Raw genomic sequence first — 8,601 nt, forward strand, 5'->3', positions numbered from 1 at the left:
AATAATAATCCAAAGCTTTAATCATAATATTAATATATACTTATTAATTTATTAATTTATTTTTAGTGCCTCCCAACAGTCGTGATCTTTAATAGGCAGGCACTTAAAAAAAAAACATAATACACAATAGTACACAGGACAACACAAATATAACATGTGATAAATCAAACACATGACATACACAAAAAATCCTAACACTAAGAATTATCAATTTTATATTAATTCTAACTAACGAAATAATAATAAAACATTTACATAAAATAGTTTTACTAACTGCATACCGATTAGTTCCTCAATTATATGTAAAATGTTAAGCAAGCATAGAATATATCTCGTTCTGAAGTACTTGCGAAGCCTATTTGGTTTAAATAAGAAATAACTCCTATCGGAACGTGTGCACAACACATTAGACCAGTTGCCGAGTTAAAGCTTAAGTATTCCAATGAAGTAGTTTAGCTGTGTTACAACTGCCCTAGTTGGTATCCTCGTATTGTTTTCATCTTGGCTGCGTTTGAACACACGGTAGGTAAAACAATATTTCTTGTGTGATGTAAGACTTACCATATTTTTAAAGAAATGCTACTTATAAAGAGCACAGGATCTCGCGGCCATTGCCTGAAGTAGCTTGGCTTCTGAGTTGTAGCCATGTCCAAGGCCGAAGAACTTCTAATAAACTCAGTAGGTAACTCTACCCTAATGATGGCGACTGCTATGTCGACCGAAACGCCGGTGATATATTCGCCTTGGACGCGGATACAACCCAGAAGTCAAGCTACTTCAAATGCGAATTATAACTTGCAAACGAAATAGTTTCGAAGTTAAAAACCAAACGTAAAATTTTAAGACTCGTAACCCTTGGTTCGTGATAGGAATTTTTTCTGGCCCTGTATGTTTTTTTTCTTTTTTTTTTCCATCTTCTCTAATAATTCATTAGTTTCGTCATAAGTTGTTCCGGCGCTAAAAGTTTAAAAATGATTTTTAACTTGATGTTAACGGACATAAAAGTTTGCCAGTAGGTCGGAGTCGTTGAAATATTTTTGCTATCGTAACTTGAAATTCATACTAACTTATTTGAAAAAAAGTAACTTTTTTTTTTGGTGTGAGAAGTAAAGTGTATGTGTTTGCGGGGTTGGTTGGATGGGGGGGTGGAGTGGAAGTAGATACAGCTTGTATCAGCAGACCGTAACTAATAATGATGTTTTGAGATTTTGCGTAAATTTACATACTTTACTCTTCTCTTCGTACTTCAGTAAACCCTACTTACGTTCTTCCAATGCGTTGCACATAATAATTATCTGCGATGCAGCGGAACACCATTAGAGCTAGGAATCAGAAGTTTTGAAACTTAACTTAGGAGTTAACTTCTAGTTATCTTCGGGTGCTGAAAAAAAAAAAAATCAAAAGTTATTTCTTGCTCGCCATACTCATGTACATAGTTTATGGAAAAAATCTGCAACACTGGAAATGTTTTTTTTATCATCCTGTGTAGTAGCATTATTATAACTCTCAATGTAAATTTTTTTATACGTTTTACAAAATATTGATTTGGAAACCAATTGCCATGAAATAGTTTATAATAAAATTAAATACAAATGACACGCACACATATATAAGTTATTTTTTGCATTTGGAAATACGTTTTTTTTGAAACAATACTGAATACTTATTGCCACGCTTTCAAAAAAATGTGCCTAATTTTAAATTTTGTTCGATTTTTATACAAGCACAAATTTTTTGAGCCGTGGAAAAAATAAATATTCAAAAATTTGACATTTATTTTGTGTTGTTATGCTCCTTAATTTACGCAGTTAATAATGGAAAGCTATTTAGAACACCGTTCACAAATAACTTTAACTAATGTAGGTACTGAGACCAAATATAATATAATAATGTCTGGACAAGAATCCGAACCCTGTATTACTGCGAACATTTTTTTTCCTCTCTCGGTAACATCACGACATCAGAGGGGACAATCTCAAGGACACGTCATCAGGATAACGAGGATGTGTCACTTTTGACATGCCGAGGAATGACATGAAATCCGGCAGGAAGAAGATAATAGGAGCACGAATTTCAATTGTTTCCAAGGAAACGCAAGAGCGGAACGTAAATTTGTTTGTGTGTGTGTGTGTGTGTGTGAGGGGGGGGGGGAGGGGGGGAGGGAGGGAGGGATATCGGTTGCGAGCAAAAGAGCGAAACGTAACGAAGGAAAAAAAAAAATGTCGGCTGGGAGTAAAATAGCTTAAAAAAAAAAAAAATATGAAATTTGATATCGTTCGGAATACGTGACGCTACGGCGACGGTAACGACCACATCGTGAGAACGCGTAAGGACGCTCGGCGGGAAATAACGACGCGCGTAATGGAGACGTTGTGACTGGTTCGACATGGACCACTACTCGACGTCTGTGCGAGCCCTCCGTGATTGGCGGTGCGTGATGCGACTGGTCGTCTGTGGTTCGTTAAACCGCGCTTCGCGACCTTGGGGACCGCCCGTGACCGCCGGACGTGAGACAAGGACGCACTTAGACTAGACGAGACGCCCAGACAGATTCACCTTTTCGGCCACGCTTCGTCAATTCCCCAGCCATGCCTTAATTTTAATTTATTTACCTCAACTAAACTAATTTTTTTGGAAATATTTTTTTGACGTGACAACGTCTAATAAATCGATGAAAGCCGGCTGCACGCACGAAAAAGTGTCCCGTTACGCCGTGTCCCGTTACGCTCATTGTACACTTGCGCCGCATCTATCTCTCTTCCACTCGATTGGAACTTTTTTCGAGGCACACTAAACTTGAAACACTCCCATTCGTTTCCTACTTTTCCTATCATCGTCCTATACTTAACAGAATAACACAGAGTGGAAGAAGTTAAATAGCAAACATGTATAAAAGTTACAGTTAAAATAATCTGTTCGTTAAAGTAATAAACATATTTGAATTAATGAGTGCAAATAAAAGTAAATTTATCAATTAAATTGTAGATTTCATTTCACTCCTTCTTTGTATCCTTACAAAATAGTGATAATTCAATAAAAATGATTCAATTTTATTCATAAAAGTATGCAATCATTTCATCAATGTTTTGTTATGACCACACTTTATACTATCGTTCGTAAACCGACTTTACAGACAACCAATTTTTTGTGGGGTAATAATTTTAAGCTCTAATTATTATATCAAGAATATTTTTTTCTAATAATTAATAAAAGTAAAATAAAATTTTATTTACCTCATATCCATAAAGTCTGACGACCTCTAGAATGTATGTAGGTACACCTTAACTCACACATAACAAGGTTTGATAAACTCCATGTATCATTGAGATGTATAAATTGTCCACTTCAGTGGACGGATAGATTTTGATTCTATTTTTCGTTTTAGTTTTTGGCTCATTATTTTAAATAATCTCATTATATAGCCATTGTCTTTGTCTAATAAACAAGCCCTTAATTAATAATTTTTAAAAACGTAAAGGCAAATTTTTTATGTCAGTCCTAACAAGTACTGAAATAATTTATAAGGTGTGGCATATAGTATTATATATTAAACGTTCGTATGTAGCCTTCGTATTCACCTAATATTAGGTTACTGCCCCCCCTCCCCCCCTAACGGTGTATTTCCGTTACGTTATTTCTCCCCACATTCTTGAAATTAAAATTTTGTCATGATACTCCTTAAAAGTTCAAAATATTACATAAAACATGATTTTTGTTGTAATAAACATACTAGTCATCTGCATACATCTACATACTGAGGAAAGCTAATTTAAAATTATTTAGAAGTGAATAATTACTCAGGTTAAATTAACATTCAAAAACAGTATTTAACTAGTATAAACACACTACGGCATGCCTTTGTCGACAATTGGAAGCCAACTACTATCTGACAAATAGTCGTGGCGTGTCTCATTATGTGTACGTCCGGCCTGGCGTTACGTAAAGCCTGTTCCGCAACAGTGCAGAAACGCAAAATAACCGGAAAACGGAAACGGATCCCTGAAGCGCATGATATTTACTTTTCGCTGTCCCATCTGTTTCTTCCACAACGCAAGGAAACTTAACAGATGGCAACCGATGAGATTTAAGAAGCAAACCTAACTGTTGAAACCAGAGTTTATTTTTACCGTGACATTTAAAGCATAGAATATAATATAAGTTATTGAAATGCCTCAAGTTAATTATCTACTACAAACAGTTTCCCCGCGTATTCTTTGACTGGCTTTGGTAGCTTATTCCATTCTCTTTTGGAAATGCCTACCACTGCTATAACTCTGCCAATACACACGATATTACGGGCTTTAAAATGATTTTATTACGTGGCTTATGCCTTTACGAATATTCATTTTCCAAATTAAAGGTAGAAAAATAATCATGGAATATAGAATCGGTTGAAATCAATTGGCGTCTTTATGTTCCCATGCCTTCCCTTGAATAAAATTTAATATTTTAATAAAAAAAATGCTAACTGCTTTTTCCATTGCAAATTTCGTCATATTTTTCCCATAATTGTGTTACTGAATTTCATTCCATTTTCGTAGAATATGGAGAAGTTTTATAGCGAGATAAAAACTCATTTATGAGCACAGTAAAACGTGACTGACATGTTAAAATACATAATTTGAGCTGTAAAATTTCTAGTGTGGGCATAAAATTTCAAAACTCTTGGTGAAGAATTTATGTACAAACCTTTTCGGGACATAACTTTCAATATATCAAAAATTCCCGTGTTTGCTCTTAAATCTGTGCGTTTAATGTTACTTTGTCTAAAGTGGATTGACTTTAAAATCAGCCTAGATAATCTTTCGTGGTAGAAGTGAATTTACTTACCAGTCTATTGATTCTTGATTAGGAAATACCTCTCAAGATGGAAGCGGCCTGTCAAAATGGAAGCGGTTTTGTCATTTCTGATTGAGTTTAGGTCGGATAAGCTTTTACGCCAAATCTCGAGTAGGTACATTGGCAACTTGTGTCTGGAGCTTTGGGTCCAAATTAAACAAGCCAGTTGTAACATGCAGCTATATTTAGCATGCGCATTGACTGAAATAAAAACTATTCAATTTGTTTCAGTCCAATGCACTGGGTCTCTCAGCGAACGAGATCATCCAGACGTCCAGTTTATGTCAGCAGGAGTCGGCAACAGGTAATTTACTAGTAACTGTAGTAGTCCAGACAAAATAAACGAAACAATATGCTGAGTTTGCATTGGTTTCCAAAAAGCTGGATTTTTGCACAGGTCTTGAATACATCATTACGAATGATGTGTCAAAAGTCCCCAACTGTCCCGCTCTGTACGTTGTTTTTTAATTTGAGGTCAGAGACCGCCATTTTATGTTTTTTTTTACGTATATCTCTGAAACTATAAGAGCTACCGTAAAAATGGATCCGACAACGTTTGTAGATCGTGAAATTCTCTACAAAAAAGGTATCCAAACCTTTTTCCCTGCGAATCACCATTCTCGAGTTATCGCGATTTCAAACCTCGAAAATGCTAATATGCAGTAATGTAAGTATGTTCGGCAACTGAGTTCTGGGTATGGACCCGGGAGCCGATGATCGCCATCTTGGATTGGGATGTCACGGCGGCCATATTAGATGCCTTTGATCTTGACATTTGACCTTGTCATTTGACCTTTAACTTGACATCGTCCGCGATCTTAGATTCTGTCCACTTGGATAACGTCAGTTTGTTTTACCGCCATTTTGTTTTCTAGACTGTTGCACTTTACGTTATGATCGCCAATTGTATTCAAGAAAATTGCACTTTTCGTTACGCCCACCACCTTGTTTTCTCACATCATGTCCGCCATCCTAAATTATGATGTCACGTCCGTCATCTTGGATCTGACATCACAACCACTTTTTTCTATTCTGTTGTCATGTCCGCAATTTTGTTTTCGTCTGCTGGAGACTGCCACCTTGAATGACATCACAGCCGCCATATTGGTTTTTTTATGTTCTGTATATGCCGCCATCTTTGTTTCCATCATCTTTGTTTTTGGTGTTTGTTCCTAGAGAATGCCAGCATCGCTCTGTCTCATGCACATAAGTACGATGTTCCATTACCTCCCAGAGCTGTTATGGTCCTTGTCGAAATTAAAATTATTAAATTTAATTTTTTATACAAAATACATTGGAAGCACTGTGATTCGAACCATGACAGCTATGACCTCTGGGTTGGAAGACATCGGCCTTTAACTGCTCAACCATCGAGACAAAATAATAACCAGACTGAGAATTAAATAAGTTATAAAAAAAATCACACATATTCGGACTTTGAAATTTTTTGAATTCGAATTTGAATTCACCTGTTCGAGACAGAACCGCCATATTTTATTTTTCAGTACTCGCTACCTGTAGTGCTAGTGTCACATAGTACACACATCGTATGCTAAAGAGCGCTGTCACCAACTTGGATTCCGCCATCTTGGAAATACGTATTTACTATCGCAAAAATCGGACAAATTTCAAAATGAATAAAACATTAATTATAAAATTTTAAATTGAACTAGATTCGGCATTTTGAAATCATAAATCATCTACTATCTTAAAAATTAATAATTATTATAAAAAAAAGTAACAAAATTTTAATTTCATAAACAAATTATTTCAGTACAATTTTATAAAGTTTTAATTAAAAATGGACTTACATGATGGAGTCCTCGATCGAACTCTGTGTAAACAAAAAAGAAAATGGTGAAGGATCCTTCCTCTACGGAAGCCAAAGACTGACCGACCTACCACTAATGCCAAGGGAGATTTATCGCCAGCCAGTATGATGTCATATCTACCATCTTGGATTATATCACAGCAACAATCATGTTTTCGTCTGCTGTAGGCCATGATCTTGGAGTATGACATCATAGCCGCCATCTTGTTTTCTTCTTCTGAAAGCAACCATATTTATTTTTATTACTTGCTACCAGGAACGCTAGTGTCACGTAGTACACACGTAATCTGTTAGAGAGCGTTGCCGCCATCTTGTTTTCAGTACTCGATACAAGGAGTGCTAGTTTCAAGTAGTACACACTCTAAATACAATTGCATGTATCATTTCGAAAAAAAATTGCATTCAGTGAAATTTGTTTTCAGAAATAACCAGAACACCAACAGAAATATTGCCGAAGACAACCTGAATCACACGGTGAAACCCAACAAAATATGGTTACGAATATTCAGGACATTATAGGGGTTATAATTCCACCCGTAGTCCGTCGAGAGTTAAAGCATGACAATATTTTGACGGACGGACGGATGGAAATTTTTTCGGGCCATCCGATGGGATTGAGTGTCACGTGATGGACAGACGGGAGAGTCCAACTTCACCATGTAATCATGCAGACGTGGCTACTGCCCCCCCCCCCCCTATTTCCTTCTTCTTATAACTACTTGAATCGTCACGCCGTGGTTGGTCAAGAGGGGGACACACCACAACGCCGAAATACCACAACGCCGAACGTACAATAACGCCGAAAACCATAACGCCGAATGCCAAATTGACTACAACGCCGACAGATAGAAAACTGCTGTGTACCACAACGCCGAAATACATTAACGCTGAAAAAATGTAATTGCAGAACTGCCACAAAGGTTAGGTTAGGTAAGGTTAGCACACAAATTCATACAGTTGTTTTTCATTTTGCTCCTGTGCCCCCCCCCCTCTCCGCTCAACATTTTTCGGCGTTACTGTATTTCGGCGTTGTGGTACACAGCAGTTTTCTAGCTGTCGGCGTTGGGGTCAATTTGGCATTCGGCGTTATGGTATTCGGCGTTATTGTACGTTTGGCGCTCTGGTATTTCGGCGTTGTTGTAACGACCCGGTCAAGAGAGCAGCAGATCGGTCGCCTTCCACCAATGGGACACGGCGGTGTCGAAGCTGGATTATCTTCGCAAGTTTGGAAATGTGGCGGACGTGTCCGCGAGCCGGTGGTTTTTTTTTCTCCGGTTGTTCCTGTTTCCCTCACCTCATTCAATCCATCCGCACTCCATCCTCATCGCTCCTCACTTACTCTGCTGAACTCTTTTCATTCATTCATACAACTCGTATGTTTGAGCTGGGGGGCTGATGATTTTCATTCCAATAAAATCTTTTTTGAGATATGAAAGAGGTTCGCTCTATTTGTTCACTCTACAAAGCATAAAAAAATTATGTACTTTTATAAAACATGCCTTTGTAAACCAGAAATACGTAGCTTGTAACACTACAAGACAGATTTCGTAACTTTGTGCAACATATATCTATGGTTATTTTTGCATACAGAGTATTTCTTAGAATAAAACAAATTTTTACCTTATAGTAAGTGACACAGGGCTGATATATGATTTGAAGGTTCTTGGTTGATCATAATAACCACCCAATCTTATTCAACTTATTTGCTTTAGCATTTCTTTCATTAGCGTTTCATTCAAGCATATATATATATATATTTAAATTATGGGAAAGAAAAATAAATATTCAGACTTTATTTTGGTTTATTATGCTTATTACTATGCTCAGTTTACATTGGATAGCTACTCAGTTAACTATTGAAGGTACTGGGACAACACAGAGCATAAATGCCTGGGTAAGATCCGGCACCCAGTATTACTGCGAACACTATT

At 36.9% G+C, this 8,601-nt stretch overlaps 1 protein-coding gene across 1 annotated transcript in view; it reads left to right on the top strand.

The window, feature by feature from the left end:
* Nucleotides 1-8,601, top strand: part of LOC134540837 (allatostatins) — a 510,609-nt gene that overhangs the window by 81,338 nt on the left and 420,670 nt on the right. Inside the window, exon 2 of the mRNA XM_063383806.1 lies at nucleotides 5,071-5,143. Coding sequence (XP_063239876.1) covers nucleotides 5,071-5,143 — 73 coding nt within the window. The remainder of the gene's footprint in view (nucleotides 1-5,070; nucleotides 5,144-8,601) is intronic.

Source organism: Bacillus rossius, chromosome 17 (genome assembly GCF_032445375.1).
Source record: "Bacillus rossius redtenbacheri isolate Brsri chromosome 17, Brsri_v3, whole genome shotgun sequence".
Taxonomy (NCBI): domain Eukaryota; kingdom Metazoa; phylum Arthropoda; class Insecta; order Phasmatodea; family Bacillidae; genus Bacillus; species Bacillus rossius.